The 25,755-nt window shown below is 41.0% G+C and overlaps 3 protein-coding genes across 26 annotated transcripts in view; 2 read left to right on the top strand and 1 right to left on the bottom strand.

Moving 5' to 3' along the window:
- LOC111247462 (uncharacterized) overlaps positions 1-10,434 on the top strand; it is an 83,923-nt gene extending 73,489 nt beyond the window's left edge. For all 13 annotated transcript variants that reach the window (XM_086985147.1, XM_086985149.1, XM_086985148.1 and 10 more), the window contains 4 exons: positions 110-468; positions 677-794; positions 1,149-8,925; positions 9,147-10,434. In XM_086985147.1, coding sequence (XP_086841273.1) covers positions 110-468; positions 677-794; positions 1,149-1,414 — 743 coding nt within the window. In that variant the 3' untranslated portion in view covers positions 1,415-8,925; positions 9,147-10,434. The remainder of the gene's footprint in view (positions 1-109; positions 469-676; positions 795-1,148; positions 8,926-9,146) is intronic.
- Positions 10,435-18,585: 8,151 nt separating this feature from the next.
- On the bottom strand, positions 18,586-21,441 carry strat (RAB interacting factor STRAT). Its single transcript, XM_022798394.2, has 3 exons — positions 21,045-21,441; positions 19,203-19,338; positions 18,586-18,808 (listed from the first exon to the last, which is right to left on the bottom strand). Exons 1-3 carry the CDS (start codon positions 21,077-21,079, stop codon positions 18,635-18,637), a joined length of 345 nt encoding a protein of 114 aa, XP_022654129.1. The 5' UTR covers positions 21,080-21,441; the 3' UTR covers positions 18,586-18,634.
- A 120-nt stretch (positions 21,442-21,561) lies between these two features.
- LOC111247460 (uncharacterized) overlaps positions 21,562-25,755 on the top strand; it is a 36,190-nt gene continuing 31,996 nt past the window's right edge. The window contains exon 1 of one of the 12 annotated variants that reach the window (XM_086985129.1): positions 21,562-21,816. Coding sequence is in view for 2 of the 12 variants with exons in the window: in XM_086985130.1 (XP_086841256.1) it covers positions 21,765-21,816 (52 nt within the window). In the remaining 10 variants the exon portion in view is untranslated. The other 11 variants (XM_086985130.1, XM_086985137.1, XM_086985138.1 and 8 more) reach the window with 11 other exon arrangements.

Here is a 25,755-nt window from a genome sequence, read left to right as displayed (position 1 = left end):
ATGGAGAACTATTCTTTCACCGCATGAAGTTGATTTATATTAATATATGCTGCAGTAGCAGATAGATGAATGCTTGGAGAATTTGCTTTTATTGACCATTATCCTCTAGGTTCCGTCCCGAGTTCACCTCAGCAGCCGTCCCGTTCTCCATCACCGTCGCTGTCAGTGCCGCCGACATGCTCGTCTCTAGGAGGGCCTCGGGTACGTGCGTGCAGTCAATGCCTTGCCAAGTGTGGTACCTCGCTGTATACACTTGGCGGACCCCATTGCACGCAGGAACACACGTTCTGCTCAGCTATGTGCCTAGGTCAATGGGCTTCTGGTCAAGCACAGGCTAGCCTGTTAAATAGTTCGGGTTCATTGTCTGCCGATCAGGACTCCAATCAAATCCGCGAAGGCCACGTCTCACGCTCTAACAGTGCGTCACCAAACAACGCCCGCGCATGTGACTTCTGTAAAATTAATTCGGTAGGTTTTTGACACAATGGAACACAAATCTCAAGCAGCATTCACATTAGAGCGTAATTTAGATTGAAGAAACATTTTCGAGTGTCTATTAAACGAACAATGTTACGCTTGGAAAGAAAATGTGAGTCCTAAAAAGCAGGGTCTCTTATCCATAACTTTCCCTCGTAGCAAAGTCATATCTCTATTTGATATTTTGTGACTTTTTTAGGTTCCAAAGAACTCCCCTCACCATATGGTCGCTGCTGACAACTCTCTCAAAAGCTTTTGCAGTATCGAGTGCTTACAGCTCTTTGATTTAGCGCCCAATGCTTCCAATCGGCGCAGAGGTAAGAAGCATCGTACGATGAAAACTATTTGTCTGAATCCTAATTAGCTATAGTCAATGGAATTTTTTACTTCGCTGTACATACATGGCATAAGTTTTTGATGTTCAGGTCGATGTAATAAAATTACATTCACATTTTCTACGTATAATAATATATGTGACACAGTTTCGGTGAATATATCAATGAATAGTTATACCCAAATTTACTAAAAAGGCCGATAGATCGAAATATTGATATGAAGACGATGTTAGGTAAAATGAGCGAACTTTAATGACCGTACTTAAAACTTATACTGACAAAAAAGTACACATGCATATTCGTAATGAGCCTATTGTTCATCTGGTTAAATTCCAGCTTCGAATGAGGCTGCAAACGGTGACGCTTCGTCTCCTGGCTCTCAGGCAACATCAGTGACGCGAAACGTATTAAGGCATTCAGCATCATCTCCTGGCCCTGACGAAGAGGAGCGGCCCTTGAAAGTGGCACGTAAGAATCCTGCCCCACAACGCATCGTAAGAGGTGAAGAGTTGGTTCTCGAGGTGGCGCCATTCGATCTCGGCGGCTCCGATGGCGAAACTGACGCTTCCATGTCTCCGCTTGATTTCAGCACCAAGTCATGAATCGTGCTGGACCCGACTCGAATTTCCGCACACCTCTTTCTCAAAAGATCTTGTAGCCAGAGTGGCTAACATAGAAGGGTAATCCGGGAAGACATTCGCCTGGAAAATTAATTGTCGATCTTTTTTAATCTATTACAACTTTATAGAATCTATTCCAAGAAGAAACGCAATTGTCCGGAGTCGCTCGTGTGGCAGAAGTTAGTGTTCTTTGGCAGGGCAGGCCAAGGAAGCGGAACGATCTTTTTACAACTACATCCAGAATGAGCTGAGTATTATTACATTCTGTAAATGATAATAATTCAGGCCTGACGGGAGCAAAGCTGACTCGGGCTTTTGGTTAGCCCATATGGCTTACGGCCAGCTAAGTCAATGCCTATTGAATAAGCGATAGATTACCATGGACAGCTCAGGTGCCTTTTTCACTTCATAAATGAATTCAACGGCCGAAAATTCGTTCTGTGTCGTTGCTGTGTCTTTTCGTGATATGTGCACCTTCGTTGCATGGATCTTCCTAAGATATTTTCTTCAAACAGCATACAGCTGGCAAGGTTATTGGTAGTTCTTTTTCAATATCTTCTTGATTAGATTGCTGCTAAATATATCGTGCTAATACCACTTCACGTTTGAAAGCATAACTCATAATCGGAATCTAAGCTGTTCATGTATATCTTATTGTTTGGCGGAAGTTGAGTTACTCCTCTTATTGGCGTAACTACGAAGATTGATAATTGGCCCTTCATATGTAAGTGTTCGAGAAGTAAGTTTGAAGACAAATCGGCTTATGTATGGGTTGGTTGGCACTCGTGAGTAGTACTTCTGGTACGACTTGTCTGGACGAGCTGTTAGCAACTAAAAACCAGACTGCTGTTAGATAAGACCGTCCCGGTGATAGCGTAGTGAGTGACGTATTCGCGTGCAAAACTAATCCTAGGGACACGTTGCGGCACAGGTTCGAAGCTGCCCGTGGACAAACATATTCGTTTCGAGCTGCGAACCAGCCATCCGATGTAGCTATATCGCTATAACGGCGATACCAATAGTAGAACAACTTGGCTAAAACTATATGTTGTTAAAATAACTATAGTTCACCCAACGCCACAGCCCCCCGCGAGACTATTCTTATTTTTACAGTAATGATTATTACCATCTGCATTAGAAGGTTCTCCCAATATAACAGTATCTAAATGTTTGTTCGTTCTATACTTTCTACTTTTCTGTGGAGAAAAACTTCGTCCGTGGATATATCCTATAGCGAAGACATTCGCCTACTAATTATCGCAATAATTAAGGTGTGGCCACTTGCTTCGGTGAATCTGAGCGGCGTGTAGTATTAAATCTTGACAATATTGAGTTATTAGAACTTGATGGGAAGATTCTGACGAAGTTAACCTTAGCTTGCTTGTGACCTAATAGAGAACGAAGAAAACCCATCCCGAGAGAAGATCCATCGACAACACGTAAGAAACGAAACTGAGTATTCCTTGTGTAAAGATCGTCGTCGAGATTCGTTACGAGCGTATTATTCCACCGAACTGATGATGACGCAATGCTCGTGAAGTTCCTGTTTAAACTCACAACTTGTAGAGAGCAGACAATTAGATATTACACGTACGGCAACAGAGCGTCAGGCTAAGGCTGACGAATGGAGCAAATTAGGGAAAAGGAAAAAAATTGAATAGAAATTTAACAACGCATATATGCATAGTTAGACAATATGAATAGTGATATCTATAGTAATAATATAGGAAATGCTGACGTTCTAGTCTTAGATGATGAAGTGCTATCAAAATTTGCTCTGGTATACACAGGCGGACATGTTTAAATACACTAGCAGTGTTATTATATTGTACGATAATATATATAGAGAGAGAGAGAGAGAGAGAGAGACTGAAAATACATGACGTCCCCAATGCTGTATAGGACAACCTACTTCCTAGCACAGATACCGTCGCCTCTTATTCGCCACAAAATACAACAAGGGTTCATCTAGTCAATGCAATATATATATATATATATAGGTAGACAAAAATGAACATTTTTCCGTTATTATCAAATGGTACACAAACAAACAAATGACCGTACGCTAGTATTAAGTACAGTATATACATATAATGTAGCAACTCAGTGACCCGGCAAATTCGAAATCAACAGATGAACCTGATGACAATGCTGCTATATAGACGAATTAAGAAACTGAAAGGGAGACAGGAAGGTATACATAGCGGTGGATGAGGGAAAGGCGATAGGCTTTTCTTTCATATTTATTTATTTATGATAATATAGTCCATTTCGTAACCCTGCTTAACGAATGAGATAGACCAAAGGTTGATATAGCAAGGAGATGAGCACGCTCGTGACAGACCGCAGTGACTGACCGGATGAGTACGGATGTATGATGCTGACAGACGATGGCCATGTTTCGTCAATTTTTGGTTCGGCTGGTATCTGCTATAGCTGCGCTAAATATTGAAACAAAACGAAAGGCTGTGCTCGATAAAAGAAGGTAGTAAAGGACAGTGGTATAGTAAATTGAGGTGGTGATTTATCTCATCACCGCTAGAACTGTCGACTGAGTAAAGGGGTTCCGTTCCAAGAATGACAGATAAAAAAATTAATAAAGAAAGCAATCTGCCTAGATTCATATGCAACAGTCTCGCAAAAGAAACCAAAATAAAATATATGACCTCTACGAACTGGTCTCGTGAATTACGCTCTCAGACGGACTACCTAAGGACCCAATCAAATCGGTTGGACCTATTTTGGCAAATTAAGATATTTCGTATGCCATTTATTATTACTAGTCTGTGTACATATGACAGAATCATTAAACATCAATTCATAGAAATTAACGTATGGTGTGCAACGATAACCAATTTGTGTCGCGGAATCAAAATGTGTGTGCAATGGGACACAGAAGTAGCAAAAATTTTTCTTAGATGAGAAATCTCAACGTTGACACCAACAAATTAGGCATCAACCCACTGAGCAAGCACCATTGGCTCACTCATCATATCGATCGTTGTTTCTTCTTTGGCAAAAATTACGATTCTCGATCCGCTGTGTACGTCAGATAAATTTAGCAAAAATTATACATTACTGAATAATGGTACCTACGAGGGTTAAGTGTGTACATAGCTAGTCTAGATAAAAATAAAGGTTTTACATTTCCGTGTCACATGTCTAAAGCGTGTAGCTGATCATCAAGTATAATTCTTTCAAACGTTCAGGTATTTTTCACCGGAATGTTTAGCATTGCTCGATGTATTATAGTTCTTAATAAACCTAATCTATCCTAACTTATCTATATGTACGTGCTTGAAGATCTATGAAGGCTTGCGTGATTGTCTTTTACACGTGTAAAGCTATATAATAACTAATTCGTTCCTTTATGTAAATAAAGTGTAATTATTATCATTACCATTTGCCTTTTCAAAGCTTTGCAGAAAATATTATATCGAATGCTTTATCTCAAAGATACGTTATCTAATATTCTCTGCAAAATTATCACGACCTTTGCAGAAAAAAATTTGGCAGGCAGATGAGTGTACCTACCTACCTAGGCTGTACGGTTGAATAGGTTAGCCTTCGGTGAAAAAAATATAATTTTCATTGAACCAGTCTTTTTACACCGTTGCATCGCGGTTGCCGAAACCGATGGTCTGGTATCCTGAATATTATGCTTAATACTTAAGGTTCGAGAGAACCATTTGAAATGATCACCGGCTGATTGCTGACGTAAGGAACCTCGAGGGGATCAATCCCTAGAAGAACAGGGAGTCCTAATCGGTAGGCTTAGCGCGTGCGCGTGCAGAAATCATCCGACGTATATACTGCTATCAGTGTAACGTAAACGATACTTTCAATAGACGATGATGGCGTGTTAAGACCTATATATAAGAGATATGTTATATTAAAAACTGAAATTTACATGGCTTTTCGTTGTTATAAAAACTGAATGAACTTGATCTTCGATGGTTTGCTTAACCTAGTTCAAATCAAATGTTTCAAATTTGTGTGACAAATAGTTTGTTTCAGTAGTAGCACGGTCAAAACTAAAACTAGCCGGTTTTTGAACAATCTTCTACAGAAACAGTCGGTCAAAATTTCAAATTTGTAGGTGTATGTCATATTTGGCTAATGATGTAAAGCATCTTCTTATGTTTCTTATATCAAAGGCAAAATCGGTCTTTCTTATATTGCAAAGATGTATCGGCCTAAAGAAGTGGAGAAGGTGTCGTCCACGCACCCAGTAGACATAGGCACCTTTAATGCGTCGAGCAAACCCACATTATATATATATATATATATGGTCTAATTTGGATGATGGTTTTCGCGGTTGAAGATAACCTTAACGCCTATTACATTGACGAATGGCGTTTAAATAGCAATAGAAATTTGTTCAAGGAAAAAGGAAATTTGGACAGAAACTCCATACACTTTGTCTAGTGGAGTTACCATACTTCGGAACTGAAATCTGTGATGCACTAGCCTTGTGTAGGATAATACGTAAGGGTCACACAAAAATTATCCATATGTTTTTTAGGGTACAAGTGTACGTGATAGGAACAAATAACAAACAACAATGGCAGTCAATTTATTTGAATTTTTCTCTCTTTACTTCCGCTCAATTATTTTTATACTACCATATATGCCATCTCACGGTGCTGTTGATTAAATTTAGCCTAAGAACAGCCAAAACATGATGCATTGCCTATAGATCGGGCTTGAATTTTTTCGGTTAACAAAAACAAAACATCGGCTACTGTCGCGCCATATTGATTAGTGCATTGTTTTTAATCAAAGCTTCGATCATTTATGAGAAGTTGAAGCTTTTTGAAACTTTTCAGTTCAGTGATCCTTATTCTAGTGCGCACAAACATACACACAAGCCTAGAGATGCACGTACATACACACGTATTTTTCAATGTCATTTTAGCGCACTTATTTTCTAGTGAATAGGTAGTTCGAAACCCACTAGCAACAGCAGTATCGAGAAGCGTAACCAAAATGAGAACCACGAAGGCGCACATCTTCACAGAGCTTAGAACTGGCCTTTGTCTAATCGTGACTGGCCGAGTCTAGTCTTCTCATATGTATATATTCTTGTACAGGGAATGCGCTTAGGTGAGTATGCCACGTTTCCTTCAGAAGCGAGAATGAACGTTACCACATTTTTAAAAGTAGCGCCACCTTCAAATTGAGAAGGATCTGATTTTTTTGTGTTTTGAAACATAGCTAATAGCCAGCGTCGTGAACAAACGCTCAGACTGCAGCCATTAAAAGTATAGCAATCAAATGTATCAATAGCTCATATAATAACTGATGTCTACGAGAACAGAAGCGAGGGAAGCCTTGCGCCACCCTTCATAAAGGTCGTGGTATGGTACACGCTTGTCACATACGTCGTGCGTCAGTTGAGTCGAAGCTAAACCTCTCTTTATTTACATTAACAACTCAGCACATACCGGCTTACGACCCCTTCCGTGACTGGGCTAAATTTATTTGCATTGATCAGTTGGCCGTACACGTTTGGGTAGGATAGAAGATCCATCTAGCCGCACACATCTATAATAAGATTTGCGTAGGTCTAATGCAATAGGCTAAATCCTGTTTACTGACCCATATATATCTGTAGACTTAAACCTCAAAATATACAAAGGACAACCATGTGCAAAGGCTAAATAAATTAACTTACTTAAGAAACATCAAGACGACAGTTAGCTATAGCGACGACACTATTAAGTGGCATTTGCGAACCGTTTTATAGTACTGACCGAAAAATGCAATAATTTTATTAAAGGATACATAACGTTTTTATTTAACGGGACCTGGTCGAAACAGCTAATGCTAGTTTTCTTTTCTAATGTGCAGTTCTTGCTAAACTTTTCTTAGAAAGCGGCGTGATCCGGGTGGCTGATATACATCGCTCTCAATGCATTACCATGGTAACCATGACGACACGGTTATTGCTGGTTCGAAGTTTAACGTTGGCAAATCTATTCGTTAGATTTGTCGAAGAAACTGCAGCTAGGTCCAGCAAGACCCTGCCCAACTACACGTTCTGCCGTGTGGCCGATTCCCTTAAGTAATACTGAAAACGAGGACATGGTACGAATAGCCAAAAGCGTTAAAAAAGACGATAGTGTTTCAAGGTCGGGTTAATTAACAGACTAAGTCTGCTGTATAATTTTACTATTTTTATATTGATTCAACATAATGAGCAGTTCTTCGTCGATAGGTGTACGCTTTTGTTGCGGTCGGAAAGTCTCGGTTAAGAACAGGTAATAATACAAAGATTGCTTGCATATAGGAACATTCACATTGTGTTATACCCAGGAAAATGTAAAATTAATTACCATACAAACTAGCCTAGTTTACGTAATGTATAATTATGAAAAAAAAAGGCTATCTTTAAAAGCAATCGCACATCTTATCATGATAAATTGTAAGCAATTGGGTTGAACTTTTAAAAAATGGCACTGTTGAATTTAACTTACATCATCATAGTAGTCCAGGAGAGTCGTTTGTTTAAATAGCCGGAGTTCGTCTGACCATCTCTAGATAACTATACTATTCACAAGAGTAGGTCTGGATAATATACGTTCCTCAATGAAATTAACACTAAGACTGAACAAATCGTTCCTCATCCGTAGCAAATCATTAGTATATAATGCAATTAATTGAGATTGGTTAAGTTATTGTAAGTGAGGTAGTTGGTTATGAGGGACAGTTATATAATATTTAGAAGAGGCAAAATTTTCATTTACAATTAATTAGAGTTAAACGACATAAATGCCTGGGCATGTAGCTGCCATTGGCATGAATTTTGAAATAGTATGCGTTAGCGCTGAACAGTACAAAACCCTATCGTGCGTATCAGCAAGGTAGCATTTGCGCTACCTCTTAAAGCTTTCCGAAAATAGACAAGTAGCTCTTGCAAACAGAAAGTGGTTCGGGGCTGATTTAATAAAGACTGTCCGATGAGTCCGAATGACTTTAACACTATATACTTTCTGTCATCGACGGCGGTTGACGGAACAACATGGAAAACAACCCCTGGCAACAGTCCGTCTTTCGGGTGGATATTCCCAAAAGGACCTGATTGACTTAGGACTGATGTGACTTCAAGGGAGTGCCGTCCAAACGGAGAAATGTGGTTAAAGTAGACGCAAAGGCGCAAAAAACAACACACAGTGCTGGTCTTTTTGTTTCTAATGACATGTCTTAGATATAGAGCCCCGCTTCGTAGGGGGTGACACGAATCTTAAAAGGGTTCGCGCCACCCACGAACACAATTCGGACGCCTGCATCAATGGCGGGACGTCTGCTAGCCCCAGACCGGTACTATATAAGGCCTGGCGCGAATCACAACGCCACCCGAGTTGCTTCGCAGCCTCAGAGCCTACAGCTTCATCTCCTTCTTTTTCACGATGCGTATACGCGTTGCCTTTCTCGCTTTATGCGTGCTTCTCGCCGCTGCAGCTTACATGCCGCTAGCTTCTGCACAGAGGGTAAGTTGGAAACAGGTGTTAAAGGAGTAAATTAAATCACCGAAAACATATGGTGTAGCTACTTGGTTTCACTTTCTTCATATGTTAAAAAATGGCTTCTTCATGTTTCGAAAGCTCTACGTCTCATGCTCGATTTGCTTCCAGTGTTTCTTCTGCAAATCGACGCGTGGACCGATGGCATTTTCCCTGACTGACTGATCGCTCTTCTGTTTTACATCTAGGCAACGGAGGTAGCCCGATTGTTCTTGGTACCGAATGGAAACCTCCCCGCCGGCGCAGGGCTGCTCCGCAGTGATTATTCGTCCGTCGGATCGGTGGTCCACGGTGGCAAAAGAGGGGGCCTCGACTCCCTCAGCGGAATGGCCTTCGGGCGTCGGAGGTAAAAAGCTTGCTTGATTTGCACCGCAACCATCTAATCTGCTTGCGTCGCCATTGCAATCCCGGTACAGCGTCTGAACAGAGCGCGTAAAGCAGCGCATCTTTTTGCACTACTCTCACCTTTAGGAACCGCCATGATTTATTTCTAGTAACGATGTCCACCGAAAGAAATGCCACTGTAGATGCTGCTTAAGCTGAACCGCGAAAGAAATAACATCTTTCATCTCGCCGGTTCCTATTAGCCTTCAGCAGATTACGCGGTATCTGATTTAAGCATCAATTTCTACCACTGTTTTTACAAACTTATACAAATATTTCGCAGTAGAACGAGTACCGAATACGAACTGGCAGACAGCGGTAAATAAAGATGCCCACTGCTTATATAACAGTTACTCCCATTGGTAATGATGACATTAGGCCGTCCGTAGATTTGGACGGAGCGGCTCTATCGCCTCGAAAATTAATAAGTTCAACGTCGAGATAGACGTTGGCGGCTTTTTTTTCGTTAGCTCCCACTGGTTTATGTCGAATGTGGCTTGTGTATTATGAAAATCTAAGCTACGGATAGACTTGCTAGAAAGAAAAGGTACAACGCTTCGGATAGCCAGCGCTGAGGTTGTGGCAAGCTCTGCAGGATTAGAACAGGTAGGCGACCCGGCTAACCTCGTTGGCAATTCAAACGAACCCCCGAGCTAACTGTGTGTGGTAATATGTAGAGCTAAAATGCATCGTTGAGAACGCCGATACTATCTACGACAAACGACGTGCTAATCAAACTCCTAGTAAGAACTATCAAAACGCAATGAAGCTCATCAGGACGTAAAAAAACGTGTGATTGCTAGATTTTTTTGATGAGCAGGCGAACTTGCCGTGCGCAATGTATTTACTGTCTTACTAAACTCGAACGACTTGCAACCCAGTTTCTGCCCGGACCGCGGAAGAGGATCACAATATCGATTCGTTAAAACTCAAGGAAAATTAAAAAAGGATATATACTTCAAATAGCAACAACAGATGAAGGGTGAAGTATTCAGCGCCGACGAACACCTACACGATTACGCGTAGACAGAATCGTTACTGTGTAACATTAAGAGACAAACTAAATAAACTTTATGCATTGGAAAACAGCAACGTGCTACCATTTTCTTAGACAGATAAATCTCCGAGGCTGTCGATCATTTGAGTGGCTATCTGTTACATTCATTCCGGTATCTTCTGCCGTACGTTGAACGTTCCCGTGCGTTGTTACGGTAGGTTAAAAACTCTTGGTTAAAAAAAGGTTAAAAACTTGAATCAGTTGTACTTGTAGCCGCCATTAGAATTTTAGGTACACTTTGGTTTTCTAGTCGGGACTGAATCCGCTAGATTTTTCAATGGCGATAATGTGAGTATGGGCTGTGCAATGATATTTTTAACAGTAGTGCTTTAATCATGCGATAGATCTTTTCCATCCTACACGTTCAAAAGGGAATACTTATGGGCTGAGTGTGATGATTATGATATTCAAGTGTGACCCCCTTTAACGCTCTTCCACGTCGTCTTAAGCAGTGATTGAGGTAGGTTACCATAATGTCCGAGCATAGGGTGTTATGTAAGAATTAAAATACATACTGGATGGTCTATACAGTATGGTGAGGTTATTCTAGAAGTCTAAACGGCAGTCTGTAATTTCAGCTAGCTGGTGTACGATTAGGGCAACGGCGACGCAAAAAAGAAATCCCACGTAAAAAAAACTGCACGAAATTATGCCAAAACACGTCCAAACAACGAAGCTGTATTTACTGGTGGCCGGCTTCAATATTAGGAGTAATCTTAGCTATCAAGACTAAAGCATTAGTTATATCTTGCGGGACTTGAAGGCAAGAAACTTGTAAAGGAGGTAAACGACGTGTTCTAGGTCGAGGGTGGCTAAAACAAATATTATTTAGAGCATGATTCTTGTATTGGACTAAGTTTCACTTGTCTTGGCTGAATCATTATGTGAGACAAGTTAGCGTGCCGTGCGTTCTGTAGTATATAGATGTAATGCTTTTGAAAATATCAACCGTTAGTTCGCAGATGGCCTACTGCATTCCAGGTCAACAACGAGCTCGTCATAAATGTTCGTGCGTATTATAAAATGCGTTTGAAATCACAAACTGTCTATCTTCAGCAGAATGAAAAGATGACGAGAAAAGTTCTGTTAGTTCGTATTGAGGGCACTACTATTGCATTTTACTTCACAGCTGAAAATGCGCTTTGTAAGAATCGAAGGTAGTCTAGTCGCAGCGCTATACATCTACGAGCCTTGTGCAACAAGCCTGCTTTGTCTTATAAAGTGTATTAATAAATATCGTAAAACTTAGTCGAGACATATGTTTTTATTTCAGTTTCATTTATTTCGAGGAAATGATTAATGTCAAACACAGCATGCGATGGTGATAACGAGTATGTCTGGAATATGTGGCGGAGGCGATGACCAGTTGCATTCAGTTTTCTTGGAAATTTGCGAAGACCTTGATCTTATACTCCGCTGGTTGGGGCCGCTAGTTCCCATTGGCTCGCATCCCATGACGACAACTGTGTTTTGTGCGCCAATTGCTAATTCTCTGCCCGTCACACCGGCGGGAAACACGAATTACCTCATCAGCGGTCCCCAGCGGTGGATTATTTTGCCGATTTCCAGCAACGCAGCGATACGAGGGAACTCTACAGAGGCAGAGGTCCGCGCTGTCCAATCGATACCGCAAGTCGAGGCAGGCTTGCCAACTACAACATCAACTCCACCAACGGCAGCAAGATCGGAAGTTGTAGCTGGGAATAATGAGAGTGTGTTCATATTCGAAGACGTGCGCACCATGTCGCGGCATCGAGAAGCCACCCGCAGCGTCAGTGACAATCCAAGTGAGGGAACTGCAATTTCCAAACCCAACAAGCAACATACGCTTAATATGACTAGAAGCGCATTGCCTACTTCTGACTCGGCTGTGTCACCGGCTCTTGAGATAGTTAAATGTCGGTCTCCTTCAACACTTGCATTGTCGCAATCTTTGCCGCAATCGCTAGTGCCTCCACCGCCACCGCCTCCGCCTCCGCCTCCGCCACCCCCACCGCCGCCCCCACCGCCCCTACCACCGCCTTCTCCACTTCATAGCAAGCTAAAAGGAATTCAGTGTTCGGCTATAAAAAAAAGGACAATTAAATGGGAGAAGTTGCCTCTGAGTTTCGTAGCAAAAGGTACAAAATCGCATAAAAATAAAAAAATACATTGTAGAGCCAAGTTCTTTATGCGATTAACTATTTGAATAGTATTGTTTTTGTGATTAACTGTGAACAGTCATGACGAGTGCGGTAAATGTATAATAATTGTTTTAAAAGAAAGTTGCTAGTTGACTAGACTTAAGGCCCACGGATCTAATGTAATTTCTAGGAAAATCAAATGTGTGGACTGCCGCATGTGACAAAATAACGTTAGAAGATGATTTAAAGAAAAAGGTCGCCGATCAGTTTCGTCTGCCAGTTCTAAAGGAGCTACAGAACGAAAAATCAAAAGCCGTAAGTGCTGTACAATCTTACTTCTTGTACATGGTATGGATTGCTATCCTCCGTGAAGATCCTGAACTGTTTTAATCATAAACAACCAAGTGCAATTCTATATGTTTGCATCAACTAATAAGTACCATTTGTTTCAATGCTCCAGGAAGTCCTATAGATTTTGTGAGTTCTTTATTTTACTAGAGGGGCTGTGTGTTATAAACTCTATACGAGCCGTTTGCGCTATTCGGAACTTCAATTGCCAAAATGGTTGCCGCAACTTCCTTCCTAATCTAACTAGTACCTTAGGATGTGGCTCTTTTGCTTTATAGCACGTACATTTCTACATACGAAAAGTTCACACTGTTGGAACTTTTAATGTATAGTGCATGCATTTATATAGTGCTATTTTATTTCAGGAATCTCCTCTCAATATTCGGCGATCGTTGGCTATTGACGTTGCACTTCGGCGCTTGGGTATCACTCCAGAAGATGTTGTAGCCTGCTTAGCAGAGTTCAAGCTTGGATCACTTCGAGATGATGGCTTAGACATTCTCGATAAGGTTTTACCGAGTACCCAGGAGGTACGCTTTGTTAACAAGAGACCTTCTAATGGTGGCAACATTTTGCTAAGTTTCAGATTCATAAAATTAGACAGCTTCCATATAATACAATTTGATAATTAAAAAGATTATAAATTTATGCACTCGATGCGAATTTACTTCGTTGGTTATATTAGAGAGTGTTTTTTATTGCTCGACCCCGATTACTCGACTCTGGAAAATGTGCACATTTTCCATCCAATAAAGGGTACTTTTAACTTTGCAAGATTCGTTTTCTGCACTTATTAGTTACACAAATGTACGCGCCTATACTATAAGCAGATAGATACCTAACGAGAGGAGAAAAAAAAACACAACAAACTATGATAAAAGTTAGCTGTCTGAACGTGCGCATGTTTCACCCAACGAAAACGTCTGTTCGAACTGTGACTTCTCGATTACAAACGTTGGCCTGATGACATGATAAGAATTGTTGGCGTTACACCGTTGTTTTCTGACAGGTTGAGCACGTGACTGCGTGGGCACGCTTAAATAGAGACCAATGCTTATCCCCACCAGAACGACTGTGTCAGCTTCTTAGCTCTATTTCGAATCCGTCCGTACGTCTCGCCGTATTGCGACTTGCTCAGGAATGGCCGAGTCGACTAGAGGGTTTGGAGAAACCCCTCGTTGAATTCACAGCTGCGTGCAAAAACATTCTCAACAGCAAGAAGCTAACGAGTATTTTACATATCCTATTGATCTTCGGAAATCACATCAACGCTGTAAGTGACCTTGATCAAAATTGGTTCGTCATCACCCGTCCTTCAACAAACTTAAGATATAATACTGCACAAGCACCTTGTTAGCCTTAGTACCATTTGCCTATCTTAATGAAATGCTTTAGAAAAACAGATTTTTTTGAGGAAGTAGAATTCAAGTTAAATGCAAACGCTTCGATTCCCATGCTTGCTGTTCACTGTGAAAAGATCTGCGAACGTTTGCATGCAAACTCAACCGGCCTCCGAGTGTACTAGTTTTTTCTAATCTTTTACAGAGATAGCAATCTTACTTTCAATTAGACAAAAAAAATCGATTTTATTAAATTGATGGGCGAGGGTAACAACGGTTTGTACAGAAGCACTATGGTAAGGATCATGACCGTACCTGTAACTAAAGCTGTATCTTTATTAAAATGACATTAGGGTTCCATCGAGGGGGAAGCTGTCGGCTTTCGTTTGGGTAACATCACTCGTGCGTTGTCGACACGGACGACAGACGGAAGAAGGTCATTTCTTGAACTCGTTGTTAAGGAAATCGAAGAGCGACGCCCATACATTCTTCGTTTGGACGATGAGCTTCAAGGAGTGGAAGCCGCTGCTAGGATTGATGTTATCGCCATCGTAGACAATTTCAATAAGCTTAAATCAGACCTTTTGGAAACTGTAGACGTTCTAGAGCAAAAAGATCTCTCCCAGTTGAAGAATTATATGATGAAATTCATTCAGGTATGTGGTGTAAGCTGAAAAATACCATTTATAGGTGCCAGATGTGGCTGGGAGGTGACTATTTAGGAACTACGGCAGCCGGAAAGATGGATGTCTTTGAAAGTAGGCAATTCATGTACCTACTACCTAACTAAAGCTAATTGTCAACTATTAATGCTATATATTATGCCAAAATAACGGCACTTACACACTTTCTTCGTGTATTTGAAGACTGCGCAAGAAGATGTGATACGTGTTGAGGCTCACGCGCACTCTATGAATGAAGTTCTGCAGAAATTGTCAGTTTGGCTCTGTGAAGATTCCAACAATATCAGCGCTGTTGAATGCGTGCGCCAAATCGCTGATCTCTGCACGAACATAAAAAGGTCTCACAAGGTAATGTTTTTCTAAATGGATAAAACCACAACCACTAGGGAAAATTGCACTTTTCTAGGTATACCTGTATGTTGAAGCGAGACGTAGGGTGATGCGAAGCTGGTTTAATCCTGAATGCCTCGGTGCACGTTCTTCTTGAAAGGGAATTCAGTTATTGCTATGTTAACGTCGCTCGTGTTCTGGAGTGCTATCACGCCGTCATATACGCCTGTTGAAGAGAATACGGTGTTCTAACGACTGTTGCTGTTGTTGGGAAGAACGCCTCTGAATCAATTACGGTCAATTAGATCGTGCTCTCGGGGCAAAGGCTGAGAAAGCAATGTTTTGAGGGTGTGGACTTAGGAAGAATTGACCGGCACGCATTGTGTGTCGGTCAAGTAAACCCCATTCGTACTCAATAATTAAAAATGTTTGCGCAAAACTACTATTAATAGTATAGAGCACATCATTATTTGTCCTATGAAAGAATAATTAACACTGTTATATGTACACTGCTTTCTACCCTGAGGCATTCTGTAGGTCAACTGTTTCTCCATATATTATCATGTATTTAGACTTAAAAACAACGTCTTTCTCTTCGTCGAGTCATACCCCTACCGCGGCCTAAAATTTTGTATGATTAACTAAAGTTTACCGTTTTTATTGTTTTATTAAATAGTGTATCTTAGTTTTTTAGACATAAAAAACTAAGATATGTATGTCCTTTGAGCTTTCCTTTAATTTTAAACTTTGATTTCAAAATGAGTGGCTACGTTGAAAACAACTTTTACAAAATAATGTATTATATACAACTTTTTCTTAAGGAAAGTTTAGATAGGGAAGGTTCATTCAAATATGTTAGAGATTAGAACGTAAAATAAAACAATAGAAATTGTCATTTTTATATATAAACTACCAGCGACCTTTTATAGGTTTATAATTATATAGGATCTAATTAATTGAGTATATTTTAATTTTTTTAGGATATGAAGACAGCAGGCACGGGAAAAGAAGTATCATCTTGAAAATATTTATGTAAATTGGAATGAAGCCCGCTTGTGTGATTGTTTTTGGTATATTCTGAACGTCATCAGCTTACAAGCTTACATTCCGTTCGATCACTTCAACAAGTAAGTGATCAAGCGAAATAAACAATAACAAATAACTAACTTCTAATCTTAACATACTTTAAAGTTTAATAACGTACCTATTGGTAAGTATACACATTCATTTCAACAAAAGTATAGCACTGTTCCCAGCTAATGCTTAGATTTTTACTTATAAGGATGTTTGCTCTAATTTACAACAAAACAGGTTGTATATTATAATATAAACAACCTGTCAGCGCCACTGGCGTGATGTCAATAATATTTATCTTCGGAATTAATTCAGCGGGGGCTATTTGTAGAACTGTTATAGCAAGAGAAGACAGTGTTTGTAATTGATATTCACTGAACTTGAATTCCGTGTGAAGAATCAAATGGATTCACAGTTATCTTCGAAAGGGGCAGAGAATTCGAAGCAATTATAAAAAATGGTATGAAATGGGAGTCGTGCGCAAAATTTGCATACAGTCTATCAGTGTCACCCCAAAAAAGTTAACACAAATTTGAAAAACGATTTTCCATATTCGATTGTTAAAGCTTTAATCTTCCCTGGAAAGCGCCATATGCAAAAATTAACATCGAACGTATGTATCAGTACCGTAGCCGTTTGAAGATAGCCATTGATAAAACCAAAAATTTAGGGTGGGGATCACTAGTGGTTACCCAGGCGGGCTCCTCACTCTTGGGCATCAATACCTTAGATATAGTATAAATACTATACACCTAACAGGTATTGGCTATTTTCATATTAGATGAAGTGGTATGTAAATCTTCAATTATGGCGCATATATGCGTAGTATTTGTCGTCTGACCGTGTAGAGAGAGGTCTCTCAAAAATGGATTAGAACAATAGGTAATATTAATCAATTGACGTATCTCTATAAGAAAAAAAAAACTCTAATCGATGGACGAATGGATTCATCAGATTAATCAATGAAGCTCAATACAAACTTTCTACGGTGTGCTTTTCAACAAAAAAAAATTGTACTCAGTTCTTCTACTGTATAATATGTAGAGCTTTTGGTTAAGCAATTTTCTTATTTCTAAAGCGAAGATCGGTGCAATGCATAAATAAGAAGCTTTTTTGTGGATATAATCCAATCGAACGCCACCACGTACGTCTACATCGAAGGTCCACTAAAGGCGCAATTATCAAAACTTTAAGCTTAGCTAAAACTAGCCAAACGCTTAAGCTATAACCGACCACTACGAAATGGTATAAAGCCTTGTAAGCGTGAGGGGTACGCCCAATTTTCAATGAAGATCCTTGGCCAGCTGCTACCCAAACGCTCGCCTTGTCTCGCGATATATTTTCCAGTTTCTACATTACGAAGTACAATATCTGAATATATTCACATGGAAAAGCAATAGTAATGTTCCGTAGTAGCAGATGTAAGAATGTACATTTCATTAGTTGCTTAAGTAAAATTGCTAACACGCAAAAACGGTTTCACACATGTTGGTATTGTACACAAATTATACATAGCTCTTGTAGTGTTTCCTATTGCAGGCGAAAATGCATGCATATAGTCCGTGATATTACTCATTTGCTATACATTCTCACTGTATGTATCTTCAGCTCTTACGTAGCTCCTTCCGCAATAATTAGAAATGTTCCTTTGAAAGGTGAAAGATTTTGGATAATCCCACCACACATATAGTACTTACAGTTGACCGACTCTATGCAACATATAGTAATTGTTCCCAGCTATCATTTAACACGGCCTCAAATACCCTATGGATACCACACCAGGACTCTATAACGATCAAGGGGTTCCATGTATGCGGACCTTTTCTTCTTACTAACATATCATTACAGCTCACGCAAGTCTCCGACGGAATATATTGTTTTCCATGAATGTAAAAGCACTATATAGAAAACAATAGTGTTTTCTTTGAATCTGAGATGTCGCTCTGAAACGCGTATCTGAATTCGTACTCATACGGCACCTTTTTGTTTCTGTTCATCACAGAGAGCTACGCATAGTGAATACGTGATCCAGGGTAAAGCGAATTCGTAACTAAGACAGCGAAGGGATGGAGCAATGGGAATAGGCTATTCCGGTTGAGTTCCGCGACTCATTCGCAGTAGTTTAATAGGTAAGTAAATATTGGAAAGTGGCAAAATTGTGATATTCTAATTATGTTTTTCCCTGAGAGATCCGGACTAATGCCGATTGTTATACATCGATAACTTTTTTTCACCCAATCCAGCTTCATTCAAATTATCACAATCGGAATAATGATAACAGTAGTAAATCACGGGTTTGTGCCGTCACTATAATAGTCTCGGTTGATTTACTACTTATCAGTTTGCATCTGGCTGATTTTTAACTCGAGCTAATGCTAAAAATGCTGTGTCAGATGGGGAATCAAATATTCCTAGGGGACCTCTTTCGCAATCGCAGCATGTCAAATAGCGCACCCCATTTTTAGCGGGTTTTGTCATTCCGATATTTTCAAACGTTAGGAGAGACGTCACCTGAAAAAAATGATCACCCGAATTTTCGCATTTATTCCTTTTTGTTTGATTTTTGTATCTGTTGAAGGCGATATCGTTCTGGTAAAATATTCTTGAATTATCGTTATAGTTTAGTAGGTCTCTAAAACAGCGAGTACCGTAGATTCAATTAACAGTTTAGTTTATTGATTATTACCTTACAGAAGGAGATGTAAGGTGATAATCAGTAAACGCTAAACCAAGAAATGGATGTACTTTGTTTCTTTGGGGCTGGGCATGCCGAGTTAGTGCCAGTGAAGTGAAGTGTTACTTTTGATCATCGTATAAAATTACGCTAATTAGCTAACCCTCAATGTTTCCTTAAAATATCTTTACTTTTTTCATTTCAATTCAGATTCATGAAAAAAAGGACTACCTTCCAAAATTCGTCGAGCGTCTCAAGCGCTTCCTCAACAGAATCAGGTCTCGGTAGCTGCATTTCCTTCTTCAGATAATCCCCCGTCTGTTCGCAGAGGATGCGCGAATTACAGTGTGAACACTGAACCTGAAATCTACTCATACAAGAAAAAAAAATATAAAATAAAAGAGTTAGAACAACTGTTGGCCTACCCCGTGCAAAGATAATCAAAGCAACGTATGTTTAACAAAAAGAGTTTCGTGTTATATCCACCTGTTGAGCATATAAGAAAATACGGATTTCATTAAGCTTCGAGTATAATTATTTTGAAAATGATTAGAAAAGACAATCAAGTATTTCGTGTTTACGGAATGAAAGCCTGTCAGGCAAACGGTCTGTAAGACCTTTAGCAAAATAATGATCACAAACACCTGCCGCCAGTCACCTACTCGGGGTCTTTGCAGATGTTAAATCACTAAGCAGTCTCGAAAATCATAGTAATAAATATTCATTATAAAGAACAAAACGTGCGTGTTTTTCGGATCGCAGTAGAATGACCTATTTAATAACGAAGTAAATGAACGATACGTTAATGGTGCTTGTGTTATTAAACTTCTTCCATGAAGAAACAGCTTAACAGTCTAATACTTCCTAGTAGCCACGACTTTTTGTCATCCAAATTTGATTACGGCCATTTATCTTCATAGTCATGCACATGTTACTGCTGCTATTTGCTATACGTTATTATAACGTAACCAGCTGAAGACGAGGCCATGGCAGCGAGCAAGATCGAAGGATGCAGAAAAGCCATAGATTTTTGAGGGAAAAGTGCAATTCGATCTTAGTCTGCAAATAACAATGCATCCCCTTTAACAGGAAAAAAAATTGTCCTGTTTAAACGAATACGACAAACAATGTGAAAATAGACTATGTGTAACATCCTTCGGGCCTAAACTAAACTCGTATAATTAACATTCAATAAATACTAAACACATGTAAACCGATATAGTTTGGAGCAATACTCGGCCCTTCTGGTGCAAAATTAATATGCAGTTGAATATAATGTCATCTAAAGGCCAGTTCATGCTTCGCGGAGGGGGTAGCGGATCGAATCAAGTACAAGTCACTCCCCTATAACATATGTACACAGGCCAGGCTGGAAAAATGAGGGCAGCAATGAATTGAATATGGCATGCAGACTCCCAGTCACTGGTGTTGATGAAATACCATCGAGTGTTAAGACTCAATTTGGTACAACCCAGATTTGTTGGATTTTATTAACTTATATCACCAATCCAGCTACACATATAATAATAACTGTGTAGACTACTTGCAAGCATGGGGTCTATTTTTATTGAACGCGTTACAATATCAACCGCTGTCAATTTTCTAATGAAATGTTTCATCTGTCGTCACTGTGTGTGTAGGTCATATCCTTTAACTTGGTAGTAAACAAAATATCGGTGATGTATATTTACGAAATTATCTAATTCCCAACGTATTCTAGAATTCCGTTAATACCGATTCATTGTTTCCTATGTTCATGATCTACCTTTTTGATTAGCTAGTCTAAATAATCACACAATACTTATATGCATACACATATAGGCAAAAAACATAGGGCTAACATAGCAGTAACCCAGTTTTGTCAACACTCAACAACTACTCAATAGCAACTATAGCTACGATTATTGTGACTCATACGACTTTTTTTTTTAGTTTGGTACCATTTAATGGCGAGAATCGTCATATATTTAAGTTGTCAGCTAAGGATCAAGTGTTCACCATTAGAGCGGTATGCAAAGTTTTCTACTTAATTAATCATGGAAATATAGTAAGTTAGCGCACGGTTCAACCTACTTGTTCTTGCCATTCTCCACGAATTCGGTCGACATGATAATATCGAGTAGAAGATACAGGTTTCACAATTTTAATCAACAGGTAACTAACACCTCAGTCCGACACCAGTCTACTTTCTAGCCGGTCAGTTCCGTGTTTCTAATAACTTTCTCTTGGGTATTCCCTATTCGAGGCGAAGAATAAGCAACTCAAAACAACAGTTGAGGCAAGCAGGTACCTTTGATGACGGTACTATTTCCATTAACTGCAATATACAATTATTTCTTTTTGCGTTTCTAAAACTAGTGAAATTTGTTTGCCTGCAGCCCGCCTGCCTGCCTGCCTGCCTGCCAGCCAGCCAGCCAGCCAGCCAGCCAGCAAGCCAGCCGGCCAGTTAGTCTTCTTTCTCTCACTCTGCCTGGCTGGACTGTGTGAGGGTGCCCACTTGGGTCGACCGCTCTCCCGTCAGTTGCTGCGCGGCGCCATCTTGAATGGGGCGTCTGCTAAATCCGATATTTTGGCCTCCTCACTTCTCTACTTTTTTTGTGCGAATGTGAAAATTTTAAGCACAATCTTTCGTATCTGTGTGTCGCTCAGTTCTGGTTCGAGGTGGCGCTGTAGGAAAAACTGCTACTAATTTGTGTTAACTTCCCGTACATATCGTGTTGCTGTTACGCGGGCGTTCGTGTGGACCCTCTCGGGAGAGCTGGGTGCTCCGCTTTGGGCTGGGTCGTGAGTGACATGGCCGGACGGGCCGTGCTACCGAACGAACCGCCGCAAGACACACCGCAAAGTAAGTACAGTTTTTTTCCGAAAACAGCCTTTATTTCAGCTGTAAGCTAGTTCGATCTCGCTGTGATGAATTGCTTCGTCTAAACTGTGCATACGTCAGGTTGTGACTTAAGGGCAGCACCTCGCATACTAGAACCGGGAATTGACTGCGGCCAAGTGTAAGGGCCTCCCCGTGCACTGTCATCTGGCTGGCCATCGGACCAACAGCAGAAGGTTGAGACAACTAGCAACTGGTCTTGTCTTACTGCTAGCCATAGCAGAGAATGGACCATCGTGCTTACTACAGTGTATAAGTGTGTGCGTCAGTGACTGAATCTGTGCTACGTTAGACACATATCGCCATTTCAGCTTTTACGAAGCCACTAAATCGGCTTAATAGAACAAATTGACGGGATTATAACAGCTATCCAACGACATACGTGCGTACGTTTCAGCGTGTAGCCAGCTACGGAAGGCTGTTCCTCCTGTAGTACCACATTAGACAAAGAGAAATCTGATACACTGACGAAGTCTTAGCCGGAGTGGTCGAAAACTCTTGCCCTGTGCACCTTGGTGGGCCGTGTTCAAGCTTAACTAAATGATTTCTTTGTAATTTTCATAAAAGTCGTGCCTAGTACGCGATTGCTAACGGATAGGGGCTCTGAACTTGCCCCATTTGCTATTTTCCTCTGGCGGAGGTAACATTTTTTGGAAGCTTGCGCCCCAATATGTGTATCTGTGTGCCTGCTCGTTGATGGGAGTGCTAGCGTGTACGTGTAAGGGTGCATTCATATGCAGAAGACTGTCTGTCTGAGCTTGATTTTACTGGATAACCATAGGCTGATTTACTGATGGGTACCAGCAAGGACTTTGTCGAAAAGCCTCCGCCCATCCTCTACACATACATGCATGAGATGGAAAAGTTGAATTTGGAAATAAAAAATAAAACAAATTGAAGACAACTGACTAAAGAATTATAACGATTGGTTTTATTAATCGTTTAGCCATGTGTGCAGCCACACGGAAAGTTCGGAGTTCCCTGAGTCCATTCACGTGTCTGATGGCCGAAAAACTAGCTAAAATAGCTCTGAGGCAAACACATAGAATGGTTGGCCGATGGAAATTTCCACTATAGACAAGCAACAAGCCTATGGATCTGTCCAATTTAGTCTATTTAGTTACAGCGGGGCTTTGCTCGTCCTGTGCAATCTGATCACGTGTTGTATTTAAATACTGTCAAAAATCTTTCAACATGCATTCATGTACAAGGCAGACAACAAGAGAAGGGGGCCCTTGCAAAGACCGATATCGAGAGCCGACCAACAGGGAGTCTTTGAAATGTCACAGTTTTAACTACTGAGAACGAAGTACTCGCTCAAAAACGTACTGTGTGACTGAGACCGATTACGCCACCCGAGACCGTGTGATAATCTTCTAGCTTTGGGTTTATGCTTGACCCAGATACCTTAGAATGGTCTTGTCCTTCCGCAATAAATAATTTGAGGAAATAAAAGAGTAAACCGCTCGTTATCGTCCGCCTGGCATCTAGATTATTCGGAATGTGTTCCTTGCGCTGGCCGTGCTCTTAGACTCGTAGGGTTTAACATCTTATTCTGCTGGGTGTAAAAGGTTAGCAAGCCTTTTTGTGTGTCCTCGTTGTATGTCGCTCCAGTGCCCTTCATGGAACTCTTCTTGTGGTGTCCTGGCCTCATGTCGTCCAACATAGATCTGATTTCGTTGAACGTCTCAGACGAGCCCATTTACTGGCCCGTTCGTCCCTTGATCTGACCCACTCCGCCCGCACCGTCACCGTTGGCCCTATCTCGTTTCGTTGGTCCACCCTATCAGACAACGTGAGCCAGCAATGGGTCTGTCTAACGCTCCCGCTGCGTGGTTTGCTTTTGACCGAGAACCAAGCGGGCCGCAGTTCCCGAAAACGTTCGTCGCTTGTTGTCGAATTATTTCGTTGGCGTGTGAACAACCCAGCTGATCTACGGCTGGCGGCATTTTTAAGAGAGCGGAGTGCTTAGCTCTTAAAAGCGAGAATCACGACGAATAATAAATAATGAGCGAAAGAACAAGCAATAAACCGTTACTTTCAATAATGCATTCGTCTATCATAGTTTGTACAGCGCTTCTGCGCCCAACAAAGGCGATGTCGAGCTTGTTTATCATAAGAACTTCCGGCGCCATGATGTTAGTGTTATGTGTGTACGAGTAGATTTATATGCGTGTGTATACTATAAGTGAGAAAACCTGAGTTCTCTTAATAGATCATGATGATACTTCGGCGACACTTGCGCTGAGCCTGATACAATAACATGGCTGACGACGCTGGTATAGAGACAAACAACACCTAAAACGTATAGCACGAACTAGCATCCGATTCGTAGCAGGGGTATCACTCGACAACCCCACGTCGCCGTGATGTTGCTGCAGGGCAGACGGCTATGACAACGGTGCTAAAGCGTGTGGTGTTGTTCCCTTTCGTAGTAAATGCAGTTGTGCTCGCTGATGCCGACCGACCGTTACAATAGCCGTTGCGGCCACCGCCACCTTTTCAAAATGCTATTTAGTAAGCAGCTTGTTGCTGGGGCTGCCGAGAGAAATGGACCGACGCTCGACGGTTGTTGTACAGCTCGGGGGGCGGGCGGCTCTCTCTGCGACTTTTTCGCAGTTGCCTTATGCAGTGGCCTGATGCCGGTAGCGCCATTAGCGCCGGTGCAACGGCTTCTGTATGGTCGCCTGTCCTATTTTTGCCTGAATCATTGACACAGTCAGTCGGTCCAGCTGACGAAGGGACGAGCGGTGGGCAGGATTCGGTTTCTTATTTGTTGCAGATTTAACATGAGCACAACTTAAGGAGCATTAACAACGAAGATCTAACAGCCAAAACGATTGCAGCTCAGCGATTCAGCTTTGTTGATTGCTTCCCGTTGGAATATTCTTTCGGTTTGGGGCAGAGATGAAAATAACGGCACGAAAAAAGAAGCGTCAGCAGATCGACTGACGTCTTGCTGTTTGCTGTCGTTTATGTTTTGCCTGTTACTTTCGTAAAAGTTCGCAGTATAAGTTGGATTACCGTTTACTGCCGTAGTATAACAATCACTACGTCGATCACTAATACTAGCATTCAATTCGGGGATAGGATTAATACAGAGCGAAAGCAAACAAGTCATCTAGAAGTAGCTAGCAAATTTAGCGTTTGTCTCCGTCTGTCTAACTGCTTTTCCGACGCAGAGTGACTGAAGTGTCTTGTCATATAGGTTAATCTTACTTTTGAAAACTGAATTGTGTGTGGTGTCCAATCGTTACTCAATTCCATCGATGTACACCGAAATTGTTCGAAAGAAACGTTTACCTTTCAAGAAGATTAGGAAATAGGTTAAGGACTTAGGTTGTGGCGTTCACAGCGTCTTCAACCTGACTGTAACACTGCTGGCACGCGTACAACGGGCAAAATCGTTTGAATTGGAATAACCTTTGACTTGGCCCAATGCTTTTCGCTGAGGAATGGCACTAGAACAATAAATTGCAATCGCCGTGGCACGATATTGTTCTAATGTCTGTTGACGTGCCTATGGACATCATCCTTTCATTAATTTTACATGTTTACTGATTGTCATTGACGCTGTCTATCAATGGCCCAAGTATATCTTTAGGGTATTCATATAGCTGCGGTGGCCAGGACTAGTAAAAGTGCGTGGCAGACCGTGCTAATTGTGACCTTATAGCTGTTGGATACGCCTTGGTACATTTACCGCATCATCTTTATTATAATCCAGAGAGGAATCACCGAACGGGAACAGGCAGAAGACGACTAACCACGTGTGTCTGTCTGATATGAAACGGATTGATAAGCCTGGCTAGGGAGTTAGACATTGTACTGTTCGTCATTTGGCAAATGTAAAGCATTGCCACGCTATGGCACACTGAGTATAGAATCGCAATCGAGGAAGGC

This window comes from Varroa destructor, unplaced genomic scaffold, assembly GCF_002443255.2.
Source record: "Varroa destructor unplaced genomic scaffold, Vdes_3.0 BEIS01000003.1, whole genome shotgun sequence".
In the NCBI taxonomy this organism is placed as follows: Eukaryota; Metazoa; Arthropoda; class Arachnida; order Mesostigmata; family Varroidae; genus Varroa; species Varroa destructor.
Note: the sequence above shows the minus strand (reverse complement) of the source record. Positions and strands in the feature narration are given on the sequence as shown.

Bases quoted from the DNA above. Each gene is read 5' to 3' on its own strand.
- strat (XM_022798394.2), bottom strand. From the start codon at position 21,079: ATGTCGACCGAATTCGTGGAGAATGGCAAGAACAA. The intron at 19,339-21,044 runs GTAGGTTGAACC...TTGTATGAGTAG, and splicing joins GTGGAGAATGGCAAGAACAA to ATTTCAGGTTCAGTGTTCAC. The intron at 18,809-19,202 runs GTAGTCCTTTTT...CATTTTTTTCAG, and splicing joins CGCTCGACGAATTTTGGAAG to GTGACGTCTCTCCTAACGTT.